Here is a 24,638-nt window from a genome sequence, read left to right as displayed (position 1 = left end):
TTGCTAGGATGTGGTTATAGCGATTTCCTGGGGCTGCAGTCACAAATTAACACACACATGGTGGCTCTAAATAACAGACATATGTTCTCCCACCTTCCTGGAGCCCAGGTGTCCATGTTGTGGGCTGACCCTGGGCCTCGGGAATGGGCTCCACACTCCCTGTGGCTGGCAGCCGTCCCTCGTGGCGGGACCTGGCTTGCAGCCCGGCCCCGGCTTGGCCTCCCTCTGCACACGGCCACGACTCTCGTGTCCTTTCTTCTCCATAGAGAATAGATCTGGATTTAGGACCCTCTGCACTCCATTAGGACCGCATCTGAACTAATCATGTCTGCAAAAAATCTTTCTAGCTTTGGTCTCGCTCGGGTTCCGGGTGGACTTGCATGTAGGGGACGCCACTCGGGCTTCTTATTGGAGAAACACTATTGTGGGAAAAAGTCTCCAGGGTAAAAGAAATCCTCAGTGACATTTTGGGTTTGTCATAACAGCTGTTCCAGCGGGTGTGGCGTGGTGTCAGCATGGTTTTGCTCAGCCCCTGCTGGAAGTTTCAGATCTCTCTCCACAGGTCATTCACGAGCTCCCTGCCCAGCTGGCTGGTGCTGCTCCCACAGGCGCCCTCCTCCAGCCCTCGTCCTTCCCCACTAGACCGTCCTGTGGCCCTGCCTCTTGTCCTCGCCGTGTCTCTTGCTGGTCAAGGACTGGGGCCATCCTCGCTCATCTTGGTAGCTCCCGTGCATCAGTCCTGACCTGCAAAGGAGTGCGCGAGTCACTGCTCGAGTAGCGGCTGGGAGACCCAGCTGTCAGGACAGGCTGCTCGTTCTCCCGGGAAGCTGGGCCCACCCTGTCTGTACATCTTCACAGTCTGTTGAAAGCAGGTGGTACTGATATAGCCCCAGCTGTAAAATTAGACGCCAACTTCCTTGATCCTCTGTGGGGCTTTTTGAAAATGGTTGATTGCATTTAGCTCAAAGCAGAATTCATATTTTGCCTTATTGGTTCACCTTGGGTAACAATTTCATTTCTGTAGAAAATTAATTTTGGAGGAAGCCACATGTGCCAGGAGAACCCAGCCCGTCCTTTTGATTGTGAGAGGAAGTTCACTCTCCTGCCCTCCCATCCTTAAAGGCTTTCAGTTCCCTCTTTATGTTTCTCTGTTGTGTTCGTGACTCGAAGATCAGCTGGTTCTGGTGAAAGAGACCTTGGAAGGACGTCTGCAAGGAGCAGAAAAAGGACAACCACCCAGGGTTGGTGATAAAAGTACTGAACAGCTGCTGGAGGTAGGCTGGCCTTCTGGAAGGAGCCAGAAGCCAGGGCGCTGTTCGCTGCGTCACTAGATGCTGACGACGTTCACAGGGGAGGGTCCCTGACAGCTGGGGTGCCTGAGGACGTGGGCCAGTGGTGTTTACTAAGGCGAGACTGGCGTTGCTGGCCTGTGCCTCGGGAACCTGGCCGCGTTTGATCTGGCTGTGTTGTGTCCTGGGTTAGCGTTCAAATTGGCCACAGAGTTGTCAGTTTATAGTCCATGACTCTGGCGTGTCGGTTCACAGGGCCTTTGCTTTTCTCCTGTTAGCATGGAAGTGGCTCTTCAGCAGAGGCTGAGGTGCACCCTGAAGGTAACGAGGTGGTTTTATTTTTATTTTTTATTTTCTTTTTTTAAAGATTTATTTATTTATGCATACAAGAGCTGGGGTACAGGCCAGAGATGCGGGGGTGGTGGTGGTGGTGGTGGTGGTGGTGAGAGGATCCATCAGAGACAGAGTGGGGAACAGAACAGGCAGACAGACCGAAATACACTGCTGAGGGGAGCAGCGGGCGAGACAGGGGGAGGTCTGCTGTGCCATGTGGGTTTCTTCCTAGCCGGCTGGGGATTGAACTTGTGATGCAGAGGCTGTGGATTGCTTCATGGTGTGGTGCTTAACCCCTTGCGCCACCAGGGAGGCCCCGAGGTGGCTTTAGAAGCTCTTGCTTCCCTGGAGCGAGAGAAGGGTCATGCTTCTCATGGGAGGAGGCGCTTGCAGACTGCTGTGTGATGGGGTGGATGCTGTGTGCTCTTGAGTTTGGGATGCACACCTCAGGCTTCATGGGAGCCAGAAGGATGGCAGGCCTGAGTGAATCAGGATGGGGAACGTGGAGACCAGGAGCCACTGGGCCCTACCAGGGATGCTGGCAGTGCAGTCTCGATGGGGGTTCAGGAAGAACAGATTTATTTGATAAGCAGCTAAGCAGTCAGTTGTGGATGGAGGTTTTATTCTTCTCTACAGTGACCTGAGACAGCCTTTTTCTGGGGCATTTGGATACAGACCCAAGAAATAGAACGAGCCTGTAGAAATAGTACTGCCACTGGGGGAAGGGCTCCGGGCAGTTCAGGTCAGACGTGAGTACCCCTCACTGGCCTGTTTGCTCTTAAGTATAGTCTCTGACCTTCCCCTGAAAACTGCGCGTGGCCACACCCTCAGTCCGAGGCAGCCACAAAACTTAGGAGTGTGCAAGACTGCAGGTGGTGGTCATAGTGGCTAGCAGTGGGAAACTGGAAAAAAGCCTGATTTTTCATTTACCCTACAGTCCTGTACACACTTTCTTCTCCTTTTCTTGCTTTATCTTTGTGATTGCCATCCACCCTTGCTGAGATAATTGCCTTTTGTTCTATGGAGTAAATAGGCATATTTAATTTTTAAATTTAAAGCTACTGAAATAATCCATTATGTGAGATTATTGTGCATTTATTCATCTTTAAAACATACCAAGTTAAAAATGATACATCATTGAGAGTCACATGCAAGCAGAGACAAGATGAATTGGGGCAAGTGAGGTGAGGCTGTCAGGCCCTGCAGGGCCACGCATGCATGAGCCTGGGTCTCCCACCCACCTTTGTACAGGGAGGTTGGTAGTACCGAAGGCACGTGGAACTGGGTTCCCCTCGGAAGGAGGGGTGCTGCTCCCGGAAGAAAGGACAGGGATGCTGTTCTAAGGCCTCGGTTCCTCAGCCCTCAGCGCTTCACCTGTGCGTTTCATTTTCTCGCCTCCCCTCTTAGTGAACCCTGAAGGAAGGTCCCATTATCTCCAATTGACAGACAAGGAATGGACAGCATTAGTCGCTTGAGGTCACACAATGCATGAGCTAGAATTTGAGCCAAGATTTTTGGCCTCCACACCATGAATTCTTGAATTCTTGGCACCTGTTAAAGTTGAGGCTGTTAGAAACGTTGCCCAGAGCCCTGGGCCATTAGTCATCCTCTGCTAATGAGCACCCCCAGTAGCGGGCACTCGCCCCCTTCCTGGCTCCCGCTCTTGTGGACAGATGGCTTTCAGGAGCTCAGGAAACCTGGAGCCCTGGCCCACTTTGGAATTAGCCCCTCGTTTCAAAGCGATAAGAGATCGGTGGATATTCCCAAATTAAATTACAGCCACCGCGTGTTAGTGTGCAGGGGAGCTGTGCTCTGAATAGCCCACATTAATTCTGGCAGTGGAAACGGAGTCCTGCTGGGATAATTATCATCATCAGCATCACCCTGGCAGGCTCTGGAAGGTTCTGTAGCAATAAGCAATTTGTGAAATTGAAAGGTGAAAACACACCTGACAGAGTTTCATGTGCACTCAAGGTCAGGGTCACGGGTTGGACATGGGCCGGATACGCAGCTGTTAGCTGTGTGTTTCAGAGCAAGCTACTGGCCGCCTGGCCCTGGGTCTTGGGCTCGCCAAGAGGGAGTGGGAAGAAGGCTGGACAGCGCTTGTGTGGTGTGGGCTGGTCCAGTGGGCTTGGGAAGGGTCAGTATGGTGGTCTGGGATTGCGACAGAGGCTGGTCTCAGTGAAATACCCTCTTGGTGGTGGTTTTAGTCACCCCTGGCATGTTTATTCTAAATGATCCCAGGGTTGACTCCACCCACAAGTCCACACACACTTACGCGTTGGTGTACATCTAGATGCTGTTAACAGCAAGGGACACAATGGGAGATGCTCTTGCAGGAGACGGTAACAGCCAGCGTTGGCCATCACAGCGGGTATCGTGCTCAGCGCCTGCAGCTCTGGGCTGGCTTTACGGGACAGACTCCGAAGCTTAGTATACCTGAGTGGCCTGCCCAGGCTCCGCCTTGGAACGGTCTCTTCCTGTTCTTCCCGCCCACTAAATGGGGGCCCTCTTAGAGCTGAGCCCGTGGTGTCTTTGAGGGAGCCCAGGCAGAGTGCAGTCCTGGTCACTGGAGCCCAACTGAGTATTAGAGCCCGCTCATTAGCCGGGTGACTAGTTTATGGAGGTGTGTGTTTGCTTCCCTCTGGAAGGAAGGTTCAAGATCCTGTCAAGTTCTCAGTGGGCCTGTGAGCTTGTTTATTAACTCCTGGCTGTGAATCCCTGGCCAGCTGTAGAGACTCAGGGTTTTCTCCTTGGATATCAGTCAACTTTGAAAAAGGTAGATTTCTTCCCTCTGCCCCCCAGTTCACAAGGCAGTGGGATTTAGGGGTTCATACTCAGCTTCCAGGGCTGCTACCTCTTCCTAACTGCGTATTGCTGGGCAGGTCACTTCACCTCTCTAGGCCTGGGACCCTTTGAGTGCAGTTGGCCTTAGTGGCAGTGAGAACTAAGGCCAGGTGTGAGTGTTTAGTGCAGAGGCCGGCATGGAATTAAAGTTCGGCAAACAGTGCAGCTGGTGTTGTTGCTGTTATTATTGGCAGCGTGAAAAAGTGTTGATGAGCCATTGTTAAGTGGATCACATAATCAGGTATACATTGAAATTACACCTATGGAAAAATCTGTGTGCCTGTGGGTAAAAGGTGGGATGTGAGGAGATACTGACTCCTTTCAGGATAAAAACAAACTTTCTCAGCTTTCCCTTCAAGCCCTAAATCTGTTCCTATAGTGATTTAGCGTCTGGAAGTCTCTCCCAAGGATGGAAGCAAGGACAGTTATGTACAGGGACGTTCAAAGCAGCATAGCGGGGAAGTCGACAGTGTATCATTTTAGTTAAACTATATTTAACTGGGGAACTATCAAAAATCATGTTTTCAAAGCTCTTTAAATTTTACAAGAAAATGCGCATGATTTAGGCAAGAAACTAACCAGGTTACACTATGACACACATGTATCTGTGTGTAGGGGTGTGTGTATGGTTACATTCCCGTATACATAGAGACAAACACACACGGTAGAGGTACTGGTTCCTTACAGCTTCTCCGCCAGAGCAACACAAACTGGGTGACTTAACACACATGGCTTCTCTCACAGTGTCAAGTCCAAAGTCAGGCTCAGTGGCTGAGTCAAGATGATCACAGGATCTCTGTGGAGGCTCCAGGGCAGAATCAGCTCCTTGCCTCTCCCTGCTTTGACTCTCCTGGACTGCGGCCACGCCACTGCAGTCTCCCCTCCCTGGCGGGGTTGCCTTCTCTGCATCAAGCCCCTCTCCTCCCGCGAGAAGCTTACATGTGATTGTGCCCACGGAAACCCCCAGGATGATCTCCCACCTCCAGACCATTACCTGAATCCATCACAGGTTCCAGGGAGGAGGATGGGGGTCTTAATTCACCCTATCACAGGTGTCAACTTGGTATAAAATGGAAAAGTGCAGGGAAAAAAAGACCTGAAGGAAATACTTGCAAATGTTAACAATGGATTTGGGGTCACTTTTATTTTGGTGTACCCTCCTGTTTCTTCCTTTTCTGTGCTAAGGAAGTAACTCTTCGACCATCCTCAGAAATGCCCAGGGAGCACTGCGCGGGACACATGGAGCACCTGGCGCAGGGGGTGACGTGTCTGGTTCTCTCTGCAGAGCCCGTGTTCTGGTTCTATGTGAAGGAGGTCCTCAACAAGCACGAGCTGCAGCGCTTCTACTCCCTGCGCCACATTGCCTCCGATGTGGGACGTGGCCGGGCCTGGCTGCGCTGTGCCCTCAACGAGCATTCACTGGAGCGCTACCTGCACATGCTCCTGGCCGACCGCAGCAGGCTCAGGTAGGGGCGGGGGATGGGGGGGTGGAGGCTAAGGTATAGAGGGGATGGGGGATGGGCTCAGGTACAGGCGTGGGGGCTGGGCTTAGGTATGGGGGGCGAGGGGGGGCGGGGGGCGCATTCAGGTATAGGGGGCAGGCTCAGGTACCTGGTGCCAGACTCTAGGAAGGGAGCCCAGAGCTTACCTATGCTGAGTCCCTCCACTGGGGTGAATGGGTTTCCTTCTTACATCCCCAGCTTGTTCAGCTGTGCTGTGGGGACCATTGTGCTGAGAATAAAGGAGGGGGCCTGTAAAGGACTCAGCCTGGGCCCTGCAGGGAGCAAACTCAGTAACACCCACCATCGCTTGGGCAGGAAGGGGGCTGGGGTAGAGAGAGCTCGTGTCTTCACACAGCCTGCTGGTGGCTTGGTGGGATTTTAATTTGGGCTTCTTTCAGAGGCAGATGCGGTACCCTGTTTCACATTTGTCTTTCCTAGTATGCTGGGGGTCTTACTCCTTCTGTTTCAGGGGTGTTAATCAGTCCCACGTTGACTGAAGGAAACATGACAGTAGTAAGTAGGGAGTCATTTGTTATTAAGAAATTCCATGTTTATTGTGTTTTCTTGACCATAAACAAAAATGTGCTCTGAGTTAGTATAGGCCGGGTGAGGCTGCCGCAACAGGTACCACAGAAACCCCAGTTTATTTCTTCATGTTCCTTGTCGATCATGGGGGCATAGGAGTGTCTTAACTCGGGCACCCCTGGCGGTGGAGGCTCCATCCAATGGCCAAGGAAGGAGAAGGAGGTGTGGTTGAACTCCACCCCGGCTCTTGAAGCTCCTCCTTCCCTCACCCCCAGCAGCGATACCTCCTCCCTCTTCTGCTGACATTGCACTGGCCACTGCAGGACCCAGAGAAATGTGACCGGGTGGGGAGGTCTGAGCATCTGAGCCTGGGCCAGCACAGGGCTCGTGGGTGATCCTTCACACAGAAGCTGTATTACCTTCACCACGCCTGGCAGTGCTGTCCACCCTGGGGACAATCTGAAATCACCTGTCATCACACAGGCTGACTCTGCTCCCCTGTTGGCATCTTTTCTCGTCCTTGTAATATTTATGGTCTCTCTGTCTCTTGTCCCTCGGAGAATGGTGGACTAGACTTATGGTGGTGTTGTGTCCCTGAGCACTTCCCACATCAGCAGTACCCAGACCCCACAGCGATATCTCCTGGCATTTCCTTGTGCCACTTCTGCTCCTCTGACCTCATATCTTGCCTTGGGTGTCCTGGCTCCAGCCTCCTCTTCTGTTCCTTCCTGCCCGCACTCACCTTTCTACCAGGAAACTGCTGGGAGTTCTGGGGTTGTGCACCAGGGCTCATAAAACTACCCACTGACATTGCCTGTGGCATTTGTCTGGGTGTATACTCCAACTCTGTGTCTGAAGGGCAGGATGGGGGCCTGGCAGGTGCCGGCAGCCACGGTGTACTGCTTAGGAGAGTGGGAAGGTAGGTGCCCCCTGAGTCCTGGCCAGCTCCAGTTAAGGAGGGCTTATTTACTTTCCTTAACGTGGGTTTCCTTCAAGCTCTTTCTGGCACACTCAGCCCTGGCTTGAATTTAACAAGGGCCAATTGGAGTGACAGCCTCTGTTAAAATCGCAATTGAACTGAGTCACTAGCTGCTGATCTGACTCGATGTGGGAAATTTCTCCACACACATGAACACTGGCTCAGATTTTTAAAGACTCACCATTTGGGGATCAGAAGTTCAGTTGCGATGCCAACCTGAACATGTGGCTGTGCTTCCACTGACATCTGGGTGAGTGCATTGAGCGCGAGGCGTCTCTTCTCTGCTTCTGCGCGTCGAATCCAGTGACCTCGGCACAGCTAATGTGTCCAGTTTCTCGCTGAACTGCAGTCACTCATCACTCATGCTGCTTTAGTGAAAGTGAGCTTTGACTCCTCCAATTTGGCGTTCTCTGGCTTGGTGGGGAAGTTGGGGTGGAGGCCAGTCACCGGTTAGCGCTCATCAGGAGGTAGGATGAAGGGCTGGTGAATTGGACTGAGGCCTGTTTTCAGTCCTGGCTGTTACCAGATGACCTTGGCAGACCCTGCAGACCCCTTAACCTCCTTCCTCCTACTGCCGGGTGGGGCTGTTTTAGTTTCCCTGGCCTTTTGAGGGATAACATGGGCTTTTGGGCCTGCAGCCCAAGTTGGTCGTAGTTGTGCCTGGTTGATGGAGCCCTGAAGCCTGTCATTTTTTTTTTTTAAATGGTCTCTTCTTGTGTTAATCCAGTGGGGGAAGGGGATGCTATGAGCCAATTTGGGTTCCCTGTCTGTCTTTTGCTTCAGTGGAAGTCACTTCTCTGTCCCCTTCTCCTTTGCGTAGATGTGCTTCCCTAGCATGGTTATATCTCCTGTCTGCCTCTGTACTCTCAAGTCCAGGGGACGCTAAAGATCTCAGAGGCCCATGAGGACGTCGTTGGGTACATGCTTCCCTCCTTTGTTCATATGCTTCAGCCCAGCAGAGACCTCGTGTATCCACCCTGGGGAGCCCAGGCGGAGGCCACATAGTGGAATTATCTGCCAGTAGATGCAGAGAACCACTGCTCAGAGCTTCTCTCCTTTCCCTTTCCACCTGCAGTACCTTTTATGAAGACTGGTCTTTTGTGATGGATGAGGAAAGGGCGAGCATGCTTCCCACCATGGCAGCTGGTAAGCCTGGCAGAGCCTGCAGGGGCGCCGTGAAGCTTGGGGGCGGGAGGCTGCCAAGGGTGAATTTGTAGCTGCCATGCGTGCTCAGATTTTCCCTGTCCCTTTCCACTGTGCCGACTCACTGGCCATGGGCCTTCCTTGAGTGCTGCTGAGTGCTGAGTGTACATATCTGGAGTTTAGCCCCTGCAGAGAGACTGGGGCTGAGGGCTTGGCAGATGCCATGTGAAGGGAGCTGGAGGTGGGAGGCCTGCTCTTGACACCTGGCTCTGCCCCTTGCCAGGTGGTGACCTAAGGCTGGTGACCTGCCAGCTTTGTCACCTTCACTGTCCTCTCCTGGGAGGTGGGAATCCCAGTAGCACAGCAGCAGCCTTGATGGCGCTGGGAGAGAATCAGATGTGATGGAGTCAGGCGCCCATCATGTGGAGGTGAAGGCCCCGGAGTCAGGTCCACCCGCAGCTTGTTAAATATCTTATTTGCTGCTCACAAAGATGGTCCCAATGGAAATGGGCAAATTGCTTCCAAGTCCTTTGTTGCCTCTTTTCTTTTTTCTCTTCTGAGAGTTTACATCGACTGAATCCCACATATTGTGAGTTACCCCAGCCAGCCCGTCAGCGAGGAAAGGTCAGGGCACATCCCCTCTGCAGGCTGCGGGCAAGGCTTTGCCCAAAGTGATGGTCCTATCGCTGCACGCTGTTGCCTCCAGCTGTGTTTTTGGTGGGTGATGGTCTCTTTGGTCTTTGATACTTTGAACTCTGAGAGATACTATTGCCCCATTTTACGGAGAAGGAAACGGAGGCCCTGAGAGGTTGTAAGTGACTTGACTCGGGTCTCATTGTAAGTGGCAGTGCTGGGATTCAAGCCAGGCAGTCTGGCCCCACACTGTACACCTTAACCTCCCCTGATTGGCTTCTTATGAACAAATGATGCAATGAATGTTGGGGAGAATATTTGGAAAGACTCACCTGCTGCAGTAGCCAGTGTCCATTTACGCCACTTTTGTGGGATCTTTTTGTCAACATTGCGATCGGGGTGTCCCCTGTAATTCAGCAACCTGTTTATTACCTTGGAGGAGTGAGTATTCCAAGCAGACACAACTCCAGACTTTTCCTTTTTGGGGGCAGGTCTGAACTCCATACTCTTCGCGATAAACATCGACAACAAGGACTTAAATGGGCAGAGTAAGTTTGCGCCGACTGTCTCGGACCTCTTAAAGGAGTCCACTCAGAACATGACTTCCCTGCTGAAGGAGTCCACGCAGGGAGTGAGCAGCCTCATCAGAGAGATCACGGCGTCCTCTCCGGTGGCCATCCTCATCAAACCCGAGCAGGAGACCGACCCCCTGCCCGTTGTGTCCAAGAGTGTCAGTGCCGGTGAGCGGAGGGGCGGCGAGGGGGCAGGCGGGCTGGTACAGGCCAGCAGCTGTGGCTGAGGCGGACATCCCTTGTCCCATGGATGTGCCGAGAGGACTGGACTCTGGCGCACTTGCATTTTCAGCTGATGTTCGTGTTCATGTTCATGTTCAGGGTCTCCCTGAGTCGCCCTGAAAACAGCTCAATAAGAGCAAGCTGGAATCGAGGGTGTAAAGCAGAGCAGCGCGATCCTCATTCATTCATTCATTCCATCATTTGTTCATGCAGCTGCTCTGTGTCTAAGGAAGGCAGGTTATTAGCACTTTGCCTTCACATTCCCTCCCCACCCCCAGGATTTAAACAGAATCTGAATTTATCGATTTTTCTTACAAATTATTGTTCAGTGGGATAGCAGAGTGTTTTCCAGGGTAGAGGCAAGCTGGCTCCCACATCCCTTAATTGTGCCTGCTTTTCCTTCTACCTTTTTCTTTTTGCCAGAGGCCAAATGTAAAAAGGAACGTAAGAAGAAAAAGAAGGTGACCAACATTATCTCATTCGATGACGAGGAAGACGAGCAGAACTCCAGCGACGTTTTTAGAAAGACCCTGGGCGCCGGGGAGAGCTCCGAGGATAACTCCGACCGCTCCTCCCTCAACATCATGTCGGCCTTCGAGAGCCCCTTCGGGCCAAATTCCAACGGGAGTCAGAGCAGCAATTCCTGGAAAATCGATTCCCTGTCTTTGAACGGGGAATTTGGATACCCGAAGCTGGACGTGAAGAGCATCGATGACGACGTGGATGAGGACGAGGACGCCGTGTGCGGGAGCATGGTGGGCAGGAGGCACGGCGGCCGCTCAGAGTCACCCGAGAAGTAGGTGCCACCGGGGGCTCAGCAAGGGGCGACCCTCCTGCTGTGTCTCTGTAGTTTGGGTGAATTGAGACGTCTAGGCCATCGCTCACTTTTCAGACCTTGATTTAGGAGGAGGGAGGGTGTGCTAGCTGCTTGTTCTCCTGAGAACTGGGGGGAGGGGGAAGGAGGTAGAAATTGAAGGTGCTTGTTACAAAGTTGGTGTCAAGATGTGTGCCCTGAAATCCTTGCTTTATAGATGGGGACCATTCATTTCTGTTGCTTGGATTTTCCCTCCCATCTCTCACTTGTCACTCACGGGAAGCTCAGGAGAAGGCTGGGTGTTTCTAGAGGATGCTCCCAGGCTAGTTGTTTCTCTGTCGATCTGCATAGGTGAGAAGAGCAGTACTTTGTCTGCACTCGCCACCCTAACCCTGGAGTCACTGCAGGTTTATGCTGGGGAAGGGTCTTGAAGCACGCGAGGGCACAGAGCAGAAAAACAGAGTGAAGGGCACAGAGACAAGACCAGCTGAGCTCCCCTTCCTACCTGTGTGACTTAGGTTGGGCCAGGTTGGATGAGTTTCTTTACCTCCCAGAACCTCAGACCCATCTGAGCCTGGGAGATGAACAGCGTCTCCCTTGTGGTTGAGTTATGGGGGGTAACTGTATGTGGGGCCTTTGGCGTGAGTGTGGGTAGCCACGAAAGACCCACCACCAGCTGATCTGTGATGCCCTCATATGATGATGCCTCAGCTTACTCTTACTGTCAAGGCCAAATAAATGTGGCAGAAAAACCAATTACCTTCACTCAGGCTGGATAGTGCACAGAGCCTCCTAGCCACAGTCCTCTCAAACCCCAGTTGTGAGCATGTACAGTGAAGACCTCGCAGGCCCAGGACGGGATTCGGGTACTGTGTGTCTCTGGCCCCAAGCTGTCCATTGCCACATTGACTCACATTGACTAGCCTGTTTTTGTTGTTTTGATTTTTCCTTTCATCCTCATTCACATGGATACCCAAATTAGTAGCATCAGCCTATCAATCATCTTTGACTGTGGCGTGTGACCAGCTGCTTCTAGACCTTATGCCTGGAACGGCCCTGGGAAGGTAGTGGGTGTCCCCACACCGGACGGGTGAAGGAACCACCTTCTGTAGAAGTTGAGCTTTGGGTACCCGGCAGGCTGGGTGAAGGAACCACCTTCCGTAGAAGTTGAGCTTTGGCTACCCGGCAGGCTGGGATTCTAGCTAGGGTGCGTTGTTGCCTCTGCTGTCATGTATTTTCCACATTCTACATCACTGTGAGTATTGGCTGGTTGATTTCAGTCAGATCCACACGTCGTGGCTTTGTAAGCACCCCTCTCCCCCATAGTTGAGTATGTAGGTATCTAGGTTGTAGACTTTTTAAGTTTTTTTTCCTTTGGTATTAGCTGTTCTGAAATGAACATTTTCATAGACAAGATAAGACTTCTAAGTACCTGTCAGGGCATCTTTCCTGCAGTGTTGTTGCTGCTCATGGTAGGAATGTGATCAGGATGCAGGTCCTGTGATGGCTGGGCTAGCTGGGTTTCTCCAGAGAAGCAGAACCGGGAGGGTGGGGTGTGTGTGTGTGTGTGTGTGTGTGTGTGTGCTTGTGCGCGTGTGTGTGCATGTGTGTATGTATCATCTACAGAGATTAATTTTAAGGGATTTGCTTCTGTGTGTGGATGCTTGACAAGTCCATATCTGCAGGGTAGGCTGGCCGACTGGAGACATGGGGCAGGTTGCAGTTGGAATGCAGAGGCAGACTGGAACAGAGTTTCTTCTTTGGGGGAACCTCAGTCTTTTGCTATAAAGGCCTTCAACTGATTGGATGAGGCCCACCCATGTTTTGGAGGGTGATCTGCTTTACCCACAGTCTCCTGATGTAAATGTGAATCGCATTTTAAAAAGACCTTCCCAGAAGCATCTAGAATAATGTTTGATCTACCGCCTGGCTCCTTGGCTCAGCCAAGTTGACACACACTCTTAGTCTTCACATCTGCCTTTCATTCTTACTCTGGGCCTTTAGAAATTACCATTTGCATTCTGTGTCTCTGGGTGGATGCCTCTCTGAGTTGTTTCACTCCCTGGGATTTTTGGCCTCAAGCACGGTCATCTCTCCTCCTGCTGGACTGCTGCCAGGGAGGGGACTAGAGCAGGGAGGCCCATGTGCCACCAGCATTGTGATGTGTGAAACACAGAACAGTCAGGCTGACTTGGCAGGGGTCTCCCAAGGAATATGGACAGCCTCTGCCTGGCATGAAGGCAGGCTCTTGATCGAACCTTCTGCCAAGCATCTGGGGGCACGGAGAACAGTGGAATGATGAGGTGGCCTACTGAGTAATGCTTTTATTTTGATTTTCAGCCAGTGTTCACATGAAAGGCCTAGTGGCCAAGAGGGCCAGGACTTTAGAAGTTCACCTGCACAGCCAGTTTGTGAGGGAAGGTGGCTAGGCCCAGAGGACACCTGGTGGATATGGGCATCACTTCTGTCATGGTCGGATGCCGGATGGGCTTTAAGATGCTCTGTTGGCCAGAAGTAGGCCTGACAGTTAAACCACTTCTTTGATGATGGAGGAAAATCTTGTCCCTCTTGCCTCCATATTTACCCCAAGTGTTGGCTTTAATTTTTTTTTTTTCTTAAGAGAGGATGATTTACTATAGAAAGGAGTTGCTCTGCCACATCACGTGTGCTGTGGGAAGTGGGGCGAAAACACTATTCAAAGAGAATAATAAGCTGATGGGAAATGGTTGTCCCTCATTAGCAAGCAGATGCCCAGTGAAGCCAGGCACCAGAATCTGCTCATTCTGTTTGCTAAGATTTCAGATGAGCCTTGGACGAGCACCCCATGTCCTCCATGCTCTGGGCACATAGTAGGTGCCTTGCCTACTGAGTGATGAGGTGGGGTGGGAGCCTGGGGGCCTCAGGGACAGCTCCAGTGGCATCCCTAAGGCCCTACCCCCGGAGCCCTGGGCGGAGGGCTGCTGTGTGTAGGCACCAGAGTCTGGTTTAAAGAGCAGAACCTCGACCCCAGCAGCGGCCCAGGGGAGCCGTGAGTGCAGGTGATTTGGCGTTTAGAGGTCAGTGTCTTGAGGATCTTTGCTCTGTCTTAGATGATGTTTCAGGATATCCAAGGAGTATGAAGAGATACCTATGAATTAATATCAAATGCAAAAAGCCAAATATAAAATCCTCCAATTAGTTCCACCACAGCCTTGCGAAGATAAGTCACATGTAGAAAGAGAATAGATGCTAAGGAAATAGTGTGGGCCCAGTTGTGTTTGGGGAGAGTTTCCTCTTTTGGGCATCTTCTGAGGAAGGTGTCTTTTCTAGTGAAAAGCGGGGTGAGCTCCCTTGCCCAGCCTGGGCTCTGTCCCAGGAGTCCCACCTGTGACTCCTGTCCCTGTCTGTCCTGTGGCTACCCTGCCTTGTCCTGGGCTGGGCTTCAGCCAGGCTTCACGGCATGCCTCGCTGGGAGGTGGTGAGATTTCCCTTAGGACAGCAGAAAACTCAGCCTGTGGAGCCAGTGCCGCCACCCCCGGGAAGATGCTGGCTTTTCCACCCTCTCCTGAGGGTGCCTCTGCCATCCCTTGTCCCCTGGGTCACCAGCTGCAGGAGCCATTCTGCGCACTTGGGGGCTCAGCTGGTCAGACTGGCCCAGGCTAGGCAGGTTCTCTGACGACACCCACCTGCTGTGTTTTTTTAGCTGCAGGGTTAAAGGCTGTATTCTGTAAAATTCTACGGGTCGTATTTTCCCACGTTCCTTTGCTCTGTGAAGGGAGGTGGAGGGGCTGAAAGGAGGTTCTTAACCTGACAGGCTTCTGAAAGTGCAGCTGGCAAACCGTGCCCACAGGCCTGGCCCCAGGCTGAGACTCTCCTTGCTTTTAAAAGTTTGCTTAAAAAAAAAAAAAAAGAGGGCCTCCCTGGTGGCGCAGCAGTTGAGCGCTCGGTTGCGAAGCTGCCCGCAGCCTCTGTGGTGCCGGTTTGATCCCCGGCTGCTCCCCGGCCACCGGAGGAGGGTCCCACATGGCGCACAGACCTCTCCTGCCGCCCGCTGCTCCCCTCAGCAGTGTGCTTCGGTCCTTCTGCCTGCTCTGCTCCCCGCTCTGGCTCTGGTGAATTCTCTCACCCTCCTGTGCTTCTGACTGTACCCAGTGCTTGTATAAATAAATAAATAAATAAATAAATAAAATATATTCTTTAAAAAAAAAAAAAAAGAGAAAAGCCAGTAAAGAATGCCAAGGGCCACCAAACCTGAGCTATTTGCCCTCTGCTCCTTCACAGAAAGCTCACTGACCCCTGCTCTGTGTTCGCCGGGTCTCGGGGCCGTGCGTCAGAGACCTGACCGGGCGCAGCGCTGGGAGCCTGGCCTCTGCCGGGCTGATGTACCTGATGGCTCCGGCAGCAGCCTCTCTGAGCCTTCTCCTCCCCGCCTCCCTGCCTCCTTCCCGCTCCCTCCTTTTCACTTCCTTTCCGTCCTGTCAGGTAGGGGTGATCATCACCCCATTTGGTCTTTTTTATCAATTGAGTTTCAAAGTGATTTTGTAAACTTCAAAGTGCTACACAGATACACCCTAGTGCTCATCAGTGTTTCCTCAGGCTTCAGTGGGCAGATACTTTCTTCAAGAAACTGAACAATCAGCCTGGCATTATGAAGATGGTACAGGTTAGTTTGTACTCTGTGGGTAAGGTGACTCTGTAACCGATCATATGAGCCTGGTTAATGTTTGAGCTGACCCCTCTTGGAAGGGGACCTGATTCTGCACTCTCATCAGGGTTTGAGAACCAGCGGCCGAAGGGATCCTACCCCAGGTTGCCAGGCAGCCACCGTTTCAGAGCCTAGACACAAGGTGCCGCCTCCTGTCCTAGCCCTTTGCACAGGCAGCTCCTTCCCCCCACCCTCCTTGTTCCTCCTCTTCACTGGGTGACCCCTGTGCTCCCTGCAGCTCTCATCGCAGCCCTCTTTTCTTCCAGGAAGGCTTCCTGGCTTCCCTGCCCAGTTCCAACATCTCAGCTGCCCTTTCACACCTTGCAGGATTCTTTGTCTGCATCCTCCACAGGCTGCAAGCTCCGTGGGTGGTGAACTCTGCTGGCTCTTTTGCCAGCACAAATTCTGTGTGCATGCTGCCTTGCATACAGTAGGTGCTCAGTAAATGCTGGCTGACAGAACGAGTGTGGGAGGCCTGGATCCGAATGACTTGCTCTTGACTCCCAGCCAGGTCTCTTATTTTCAGCCCCATCATGGTCTGGTTGGTTCCCAAGAAGGAACTTGGGGAGGCCCAGCGGATGCTGTGGTGAGTGTGAGCCGGGGGCCCCTGGCATGGTCACACAGCTGTATTCTTTCCCCTCAGGCCCCTGGACGGGAACCCCTGCCCCTCCCAGACGCACAACTGGGCGCCGCTGCAGGTGCTGCATGGGGACACCGACGTCCTCTTCCCGGTCAGCGGCGTGGGCTCCTACAGCCCTGCAGGTGGGTGTTGCCTGGCGACCTTCTCCTGCAGTCAGAGCTTGGCTCTGGGGCCAGCAGTGCCCTGGTTACCTGTGCAGGTAGGGGAGGGCAGAGGAGTAGGGGGCTCAGGGCCAGGGGGCCTGTTGAGAGGCGGGAGTGACAGGTTTGGCTTCCCTTCTTGCTGTCTTGGGTGTGGTGTTGGGTTGAACCAGCTGGCAAGACCTCGGGGAGCCCCTGGGGTTTTCTCACCAGTGATTTTTTGAACTTGGTTGTGTACACGGTGACCACAAATCATAACCATTATTTTTGCCTCTTAGGAGAAAGGAGGGATTTCCAGAACCTGTCGCTCTAAAGGTGCTAAACCTCTCGTGCAGAGGGTTTTGGGGGGTCAGGGAGTAGCTCTCTTAAAGCCTGCCCTGGGAATAGGGCATGCCTGGTACAGTGGCTGCTCTGTAGATGCCACTGCCCCAGCACCAGCCAGTCAGCGAGGCCTTGTACCCCACAACCTCGGTCGGTCTAACTAGACCCGGTTAGGAGCCATGAGGGCGCACCCGCTGCTCAGGAGCTGTTGACGTTCTGAGCAGATGACGGACTGCTGCTCTTGCTGCTGTGCAGGGACAGAAACCTGCTGAGACTCACTGGGCACAGCAGGGCGGGGCTGCTCGGGCGCCCCTGGGCCCCTTGGGACCTTCGAGATGCTGAGGCCCCGGGAGAGCCGGCAGGTTGTCTTGGCTCTGGAGGTGGGGCCAGTTCCCACTGGTAAATTCAGGCTAGTGACTCTGTTCTCAGGGAGAGTCCCACTGTGGGAGTCGGGGTGATATGGTGAGACCAGCAGCCAGCACATACCGAGCCCTGGAAGTGAGCCTAGACCCATAGGGTGGTCAGCCGGCCCAGACCCATAGGGTGGTCTTGACCGCCACTCCAAGGAAGCGGGCATTGTTGCTATGTCTCGTCCCTCAGATTTGGGTGAAGGGCCCCTAAGTGAGTGGGAAAAGTTGCCCTGTACATCCTAAGGCCCATGAAGACTGACTGTGTGCACCGCTGTGGCGATAGGACAGGACGTCCTGTGGGCATAGCAGCTGGAGCTGGGAGCCGGGCTGAGTGGACGCTTGTCTCCCCCATCCTGCCCGCCCTGCCTGGCTCACCCTCCCCTCCCCTGCAGGGGCTGTGGTCCCAGGCCCAGGGGAGGCCGGAAGCACAGTTGTGCTGACACACTGGGGACTGTTCTACCAGCACACATACCTGGGATGATGGTTATTTATGCACTAGTCACAGGCAGAGGTCAGCAGTAATGCCGAGTGGTAAACCAGGACAGCCACACAATCAATGCAGTAAAAGGTGAACGTGGTCTCTGAAAACACCTTAGTGCGTCTGTAGTGTCGTCGGAGACCTGTCGACTGACTGGACTGAAACCGTGGTTGAGGGGAGTGAAGGCTGTACTTGGTCGAGCCCATCACTCAGACACGTCACCTCCCGCACCCAAGGGAGCTTCCCTCTGGGCTCAATTGACATCACCAAGGGGCCTGGGTGGCCTGGCTGGTGCCTGCTGCCAGGCCAGCTCCTTTCACTCGGGGATGGCGCTTGGTCTTCGTAGCCTGGGCCTGGGGGTGGGCCCCTCACCGCTGCCCGTCAGCAGACATGCGGAATGTCTGGCAGTTGGGGCCACCGTGTGGATGGAGGAGAGGCACACATTCCAGGGGCCAGGCCTCAGCTCATCTGAGTGAGCCTGGGGGGGTCAGGCCTCACACATTAGCTGTGTGATCTTGCATGCAAGCCTGGAATCCTCCAGCACGTTTCCTCGTCTGTAGAACTAAGATGACAGAAGCCCCTGCCCAGTGGTTTCTGCGGTTGTGTCCCCAGAGCTCCAGGCCCGCTGTGGCTATGGTGCTCATGGAGGTTCTGGTGCTGTATTAGGGAGCTGTGGAGCCCCATTGTAGCTTCTTTCTGGTGTGCGTGAGCCTGGCCAGGGTGAGACAGCTGGGGGTGTGGGGGAGGCCACTGTGGAAGACCCTGAGAAGATGCTGAGCCTTTGAACTGGGGTGGTGTGGAGGCAGCTGGTGAGTGAGGAGTGGAAGAGAATTGGGGGAGCTGCTAGCTCCCCACCCAGCTCAAGGTAACAGGAAGTGGTGACAGAGGGGAGCAGTTTTGAATGTCACGGTTAGTTGAGTGGCCGGGGTACCCCAGTGGAGCTTCCTGGCAGGTACCGGCAGGTACTTAGCAGTGTGGGCCCAGCATTCAGGGGTGAGGTCCATTCAGAGGGAGGGCTTGTGGGGTGCCATGCAGAGGCCAGAGCTGGAGCCAAGTCCTTGCCAGGTTTGCCAAGGGAACAGGGGACACGGAGTCGGGACCACAGCTGGGGACCCAGAGAGAGCTCCCAGTGAGGAGCTCAGTCTGCCTCATCTCAGCCTCAGGAAGGCAGGGAACAGGGAATGAGGGAAGAGCTCCTTGGGGACTTTTGAGGGAAATTCCTGTTGACTGGGGGTGGAGAGCCAGCGGTCAATGGGCTTAGTCAGAGAGTGACCCCGGCAGCCTCACTCAGTGTTCTTGCTGGGTAGCGAGAGCTTAAATGCATGCTGGGCATTACTACAAATGTGTGGTAGGCTCTAGTGTCATCCCATTTCGTAGATGAGAAACTGAGGCACAGAGAGACCAGGTAACTTGTTAAAGTTGGGGAGCGGGGGTTGGGCCCAGACATTCAGACAGAGCCTAGACCCTAAACTAATACCAGGGAGCAAGGAAAGGAAGTTGACACTTTTCAGTTCCCTCTTTCGGCTTCTGAAAGAGGGAGGAGTGCAGGACTATGCTCTAGTCCTCCAGATGCCTTTCCCCTGGCCCCCCCCACCCCCAGCAAGTGACTTTGGAAAGAGGCGCTTCCTTTCCGCGTTAGCGATTAGGCCACGCTGCCCTCTTGTGGCCAACTGAAGCCACAACGGGCGGGCGCCCTTTGTCCAGCCGCTCATTGATCCTCCATGGCTCTGAGGCTGCCTGTGGACGTGGACCTCACTGGTAATTCCAGATGGTGCAGGGTCCGAGAGGTTCAGTGGGACTAGAGGGCCTCCTCTCAGTGACAGGTGCCAAATCCGAGATGACCCCTGAAGCACCTGTATGGGGAGCAGGTTAGGGAAAATCTCCAAGTCAACTGCACAGATGAGCCCGTGTCTGCCTGTGTCCTTGTCTCGGGATGAAAACAGACCCCTGACTTTGTCTCTGTGATTGGTTCCTGTGCACAGATGCTCCCCTTGGAAGCCTGGAGAACGGGACGGGACCTGGGGACCACCTTCTTCCAGATCCTGGGCCTCGGTACAGGTCAGTGTCCGGAGACCGAGTGGCCGTTGGGGTGGAAGGTGCTGTCCACACACCGCATTTCCTTCTCTCTACAGGCAGGAGGGCCCTGCTGGGTGGCCGGGCGCGGACACCCAGGCCCAGGTTTGTGTCACAGGCTGCCGCGCCGCCCAGGCCCCTGCACCGAGACTGTGGGCATCACAGAGTTCTCACATGTTGCTGGGGCCACCTCTGCTTTGCACACTTTCGGGGCCACACCTGGGAACCTCTTTGAATGTTTGATAGTAACATGGGATGAGTTTACTCTAATGCGATCTATAAGCCACTTAGGTGCCGAGTTTGTGGAAGGTGCAGTCTGGCTCCTGGCAGCGAGGACCGCTGGGTTTTCTCACAGGCGGAGCTGCCCGGAGCCCTCGGGCCAGTGGGCACCAGTCTCCCTGCGACGCAGGCCTTGCTGCCTGACACTTCTTCCGGCTTTATCTTCGTGGCGTCACCATGGTGTCTCAGGGACACAGTGCATCTGCATGTTCAACTGTAGCTCCAGGCTGGGAGTCACCGGCCGCCCCATGCTGGCCGCTGTGGGCTCCCCCTAAAGGGATGGGGGTGCTGCTCTCTGAAGTGACCCCAGTTCTCAGGGCTTGAACTAGTCACTGCTCTCAGCAAGCCCTGCAGCACAGAGGCCTTTTGCTGTTTATTTTAGAAAATCTCTAAATGAGAAATGCATCAGTAAGTGAAGAAATCTCTCCTAACTCCCAACTCCATTTTATCGTTGGTGTTTGTTCTAGCCCTCCTGGAGGTGTGTGTCTGTGTGTGTCTATGCCTCTGTGTGTGTGTGTGTGTGTGTGTCTGTATGTCTCTGTATATCTCATATTATGACTCTGCTGTCTTTATAAAAGGCAGTATTATTGTTCCACATGGCAAATGCAGTGTAGACATATAGTTGGTTCTTGCTGGGGGAGTAGTTAGGGCCTAGAAAGCCGCTGTGAAGACCGAGCCACTGCTCCCGGTGGGATGCAGGCTTAGTTTCCTCTGAGCCTCTGGCCACAACATTTTTCTCGACTGATCAGTTCATAAGTTGGTTCTCTGTTCCTGTTGCGAGAGGCCTGACCTAATGCATATTGTTGGTTCACTGACCTTGAACTCAAGGTCAGCAGTGCTGTGACTCATCATTGAACAAAGGTGACCCTGTGTCCTAGTCTCTCTTCATAATGGAGATCAGCCATGCGAGGGAGCCGTTTGAGACAGCAAGAGCACCAAGAAATAGTACAAGAATGTGAAAAATGTGGCACTAAGTGGACTGTGAAGAAGATACATTTACAGTATGAAAGAAGCGCAGAACTCAGGTGTTTGACCCTGCTGGGGCGTGCGCATCTGGAGACTTAAGATTTTTGCCACTCTGCGCACGTTCATGAGTGTCTGAGGAAGCGCCCCAGATGCTAGCGAGTAGATGGACTCGCAAATGCGGGATTAGCGAGTGATGAGAGTTGGCTGGCACCTCAGAGGCTGCCTCTGTGCCTTCTAGCAGGTGACAGGAGTAAGCATGGCTCGTGCCTGTCTTCTGAATGGGGAGGCTGTGCGTTTTCCATGGCTGAGCGTAACTTCTTCCTTTGCTTTTCCCCCTTCCCCAGTGTGGAAGCCAGTTCTCCAGGCCAAGGCAGTCCTCTGAGCAGCCTGCTCCCTTCGGCCTCCGTGCCAGAGTCCATGACGATCAGTAAGTACCTCTCAGCTGCCGCGCCCATCCTGGGGCGACCTCTGCGCACGCAGCGTGGTGCTCGTGTGACTGTGGACTTGGCAGGGTGTGGGGTAAAGTTGGGCCTGAAGTGGGGGGGGCTGTGACTTGCTGAGCCGTGGGTGGCCTGGGGTGGCCGGGTGCATGCACGCAGGAAGTTTGGAGCTTCGGGTGGCGCTGCTGATTAGGAGGGAGGCTTAGGGGTGAGCAGAGGAACCTTCCTGGCTGAGTTTCTTTGTCTCTCTGGAGAAACCTCCTTTGTCAGTATGGGGGGGTGCATCTCGCACAGGGCGGAGGCGGCTGGTGATCAGGTGCAAACTTTTTCTCAATGCAAGTTGTAGAGTCAAGTGATGAAGAGTAGATTTGATGTGTTAAAGAATAAGGCTCTGGAGGTTAAAGAGTGAGAAACCCACCTTTCGGCCCTCAGGTGGGCAGGCTGGGCAGGCATGACTCGGTGGGCTCTGGAGACAGGACGCCTCTGTGGCCTCCCAGCCCGCAGTGGCATTCCTGTAGCTCCAGCCAGCTTTTCTCCCAGGTAGCGGGAGGGAGGAGGGGGCAAAGCAGAGGCTGGGCCAAAGGAGTTGCTCTTAGCTGTGAGGGAGCCACGTGGGGGAATGTGGGGGCCCCGTCACGGTCACCGTCCTCTCTTGATTGCATTGGCTCCTGTCTGTTCTTCTTCAGATCTGAGGGGCACGTGGGTCTGTCCCACCAGACCCACTGCCGTCTGCAGTCACCACCAGGCTGGCCAGGCAGCAGCTGTTCTGGCCCAGGGCCTCTGTCTGCTCTCACCACTAATCAAGTCTTGAGAGGAAACTTTTGGGAGAACACTGGTTTGTGTGGGAATAGCAGGTCCGAGGAGAGGAGGATCTGGTGGATTTGGGGGGAGGGGGGAAGACCCCATGTTCCACCTACCCTTCTCCACACTGCTTTTGCTTTGACAGCGACAGTGTATAAAACCGTAAGCTAGTGAAAGCAGCAGTAAGATGGCCCCTGCTGGGCACCCAGCATCACCCCCATGCACTGGAACTGCTCTTTCTCCCTTCGCCCCCGGCAACCTTCTGGGGTGCAGGTAACAGTCTCTCTTTTTGTATGAAAAGCAGACACTTGGTGAAGTAGCATCAAACAGTGTTTACTGGGCACTTGCTGTGTGCCAGGGGTGGGGCGGGGGTGAAGCTGTGATGAGCTGCCCTGACTGCAAAGCCTGCAGGATTCCTCACCTTCTAGGCTAACGAGGGGCTGTGTCCCCCACCCGCCCTGCAGCTGGTGCTCATAACTACCTCATAACTTTCAGTCAAGCAAGGGACTCCTGGGTGGGGACATGGTTTTTCTTTTTTTTTTTTAACTTACTTGCCCGTTTTCAGGGGCACTTTTTGCTGAGTTCTGTGGTCAAATGTCTGGGTCCCCCCAAATTCATGTGTTGAACCCCTAATGCCCTGGGTGGTGGTATTAGGGGATGGGGCCTTTATCTTGTGATTAGGTGAGGAGGGGGAACCTTATTAAACAAGGGACACCAGAAGCACCTCCTTCCCAGGCCCCTGAAGATGCCCTCAGAGGAAGAGCCTGGCACCCCAATCTCTGTCCTCTCACTTCAGCCTCCAGAACCGTGCGCGTCCATTTCTATTGTTGATAAGCTCAGTCTGTGGTGTTTTGTTCACCAGGCCTGACACACTAAAACCCTGAGGATTAGGGGAGGCCCTTCCTCTTCGCACACCCAGCACTGCCTGTCCACTTCAGGTTCCCCACTTCCCCCGTCCAGGGCTGTGTACCCCCTGGTGGCTGGCCCGGGGACTAGCCCAGCCTTTCCCCACCTTCCCCATCCCTCCCGGAAGCCATGTTTGCAACTCTTGGTGTGTTTTCATCATAAACGGTGGGGGGGATTTTCCCTGAGGCTGTCGTGTTCTTATCTACACTGGTAATAAGTGGTGAGGGTTTTTGCTCCAATCCTTTTAGCTCCCTTTTCTTTTTTCCCCTCTTTTATCTTAAAAATCATCTCTCTTTTATGGGAACAAAATATGACCTTAATTTTAGTGAGCAAATAGAAAAGGAGTTTGCCTAACATACTGGAATTGAAGGGAAAAAAGCCGTGTGTTTTTGAAGTGAAATTAAATATGATAAGAACTTCATGTTGTTAACCTCTGCTGCCTTTAAAATATTTTAAACCATCTTGGAATTGGCACAGAATAAATAGCTCCCACCTCATCATCATTTGCTGCTTAAGCACACTTATGGCAAGCACCCCATTTTATGAATAAAATAAATAAAATTTGCTTTCCAATTTTCGAGTTCTATTTCGCTACTGTATATTTTTTAAAAACAGGTGTTCTTTTTATCCTCCCATCTGGATGGAAGTAGAATTGACATATAAGGCAGTCCTCTAAACTTCCTTTGTTGCAACAATATTTCAACAAAGTTTTAGATTAAATAGTCCCGTGGGTCCACATCTGGGGAATAGGAGGGTGCAGAGGAGGGTGAAGGTGAAGTGAACGCCTGGGGTGGAGGTGCCCCAGACCCAGGGCGGCGAGTCTTTCTGGAAAAGCAAACGTCTTTGCTTTTGGCCTGAAGTACTTTAATCTGTGGGGTCTGTGGGCTTTAGTGACAAGTGGAATTGTAACCCCTTTAGAACAGGCAGGTTTGCGGGGTCTGGGCTGCCCCTCTCCCTGCCCTGTAACAGAGTCACCAACCCCTAAGACAGATGGACAGATGGCCCCAGATGCTTAGAGAGGGGCTCTTGGGGCCATTTTCATGAGGATGACCTGTGCTCAATAAATGGCAGGGCAGCAGGCCCTGCCTCTCCACCAATTAGCAGTAGGAACTTACTCAGGTCGTGGAACCATCCTGGGCCTCCGTGTTCTCATCTGTACAACGGACCGATAATAGTGTGTGTGCATGGACAGGTGTGAGGGGTAGATGAGTTAATACTGAAAAACACTCAGGGCACTTAATGTCAGTTATACCTTGAGAAGAAAAATTGAAAATACTTCAGACGTGCGCCTGGAATACTAGAAGCCTGGGACCTGGCAGGCGCTGTTGTCAGTGGCACCCTCAGAAGGCACCTGGCTGACCACTCATCCTGCAAACAGTGCCTGGACCTGCCGCTGAATGGCATGTGCATAGCCCGAGTTCCTGTCCTATGGAGACCAGCCCTCCCGTGCAGGCCCCTGTGGTCCCTTTCCAGCATCTGCGCCTGAATCTGCCCTCCAGTTAAGAGGAGGCGATGGTTCCCCACTCTGACTGGTGACACTGTGTCATCTAGGACAGTGCTGGGGTGACTCAGGGCTGTTTCTGGTTTTTGCCACTTGGTGGGGGGGTTGGCCACTGGGCAAGACCAGGGTGCTGCTCATCC

At 53.4% G+C, this 24,638-nt stretch overlaps 1 protein-coding gene across 2 annotated transcripts in view; it reads left to right on the top strand.

Annotated features, from left to right (window-relative positions):
* Positions 1 to 24,638, top strand: part of SNX29 (sorting nexin 29) — a gene marked incomplete at its 3' end in the record, with an annotated part of 282,630 nt that overhangs the window by 19,506 nt on the left and 238,486 nt on the right. For both annotated transcript variants that reach the window (XM_084250522.1, XM_084250521.1), the window contains exons 4-10: positions 5,755 to 5,935; positions 8,551 to 8,621; positions 9,743 to 9,991; positions 10,469 to 10,841; positions 16,187 to 16,305; positions 19,515 to 19,590; positions 21,195 to 21,277. In XM_084250522.1, coding sequence (XP_084106648.1) covers positions 5,755 to 5,935; positions 8,551 to 8,621; positions 9,743 to 9,991; positions 10,469 to 10,841; positions 16,187 to 16,305; positions 19,515 to 19,590; positions 21,195 to 21,277 — 1,152 coding nt within the window. The remainder of the gene's footprint in view (positions 1 to 5,754; positions 5,936 to 8,550; positions 8,622 to 9,742; positions 9,992 to 10,468; positions 10,842 to 16,186; positions 16,306 to 19,514; positions 19,591 to 21,194; positions 21,278 to 24,638) is intronic.

This window comes from Talpa europaea (genome assembly GCF_964194135.1).
Source record: "Talpa europaea genome assembly, chromosome: 12".
Taxonomy (NCBI): domain Eukaryota; kingdom Metazoa; phylum Chordata; class Mammalia; order Eulipotyphla; family Talpidae; genus Talpa; species Talpa europaea.
The sequence above is the reverse complement of the archived record's forward strand: the minus strand, read 5'-3'. Positions and strand labels throughout refer to the sequence as shown.